The sequence below is a fragment of the Penaeus monodon genome, chromosome 34 (genome assembly GCF_015228065.2).
Source record: "Penaeus monodon isolate SGIC_2016 chromosome 34, NSTDA_Pmon_1, whole genome shotgun sequence".
NCBI lineage: Eukaryota > Metazoa > Arthropoda > Malacostraca > Decapoda > Penaeidae > Penaeus > Penaeus monodon.
The window spans coordinates 2072982-2073250 of record NC_051419.1 but is presented as its reverse complement, the minus strand read 5'-3'; the positions used below and the strand labels follow the sequence as shown (position 1 = coordinate 2073250).

At 63.6% G+C, this 269-nt stretch overlaps 1 protein-coding gene across 1 annotated transcript in view; it reads left to right on the top strand.

The window, feature by feature from the left end:
- Positions 1-269, top strand: part of LOC119594516 (alcohol dehydrogenase class-3-like) — a gene marked incomplete at its 3' end in the record, with an annotated part of 11191 nt that overhangs the window by 2225 nt on the left and 8697 nt on the right. Inside the window, 1 exon segment of the mRNA XM_037943546.1 lies at positions 71-212. Within this exon segment, the coding sequence (XP_037799474.1) occupies positions 71-212 (142 nt within the window).

Here is a 269-nt window from a genome sequence, read left to right as displayed (position 1 = left end):
GTGCGTATGAGTATGTGCGTACAGACCCATCGCCCTACAGTCTACGCCTGCACTTGCATCCCTCCTACAGATCCTGGCGACCGGCGTGTGTCACACGGATGCCTACACCCTGGACGGCCACGACCCCGAAGGCATTTTCCCTGTCATCCTTGGCCACGAAGGAGGCGGCGTCGTGGAGAGCGTTGGGGAGGGAGTCACGTCCGTCAAGGAAGGTGTGTTGGGGGAGAAGGGATGGGGGGGGGTGTGGGGAAGGGGGTGGTGCGCTCGCG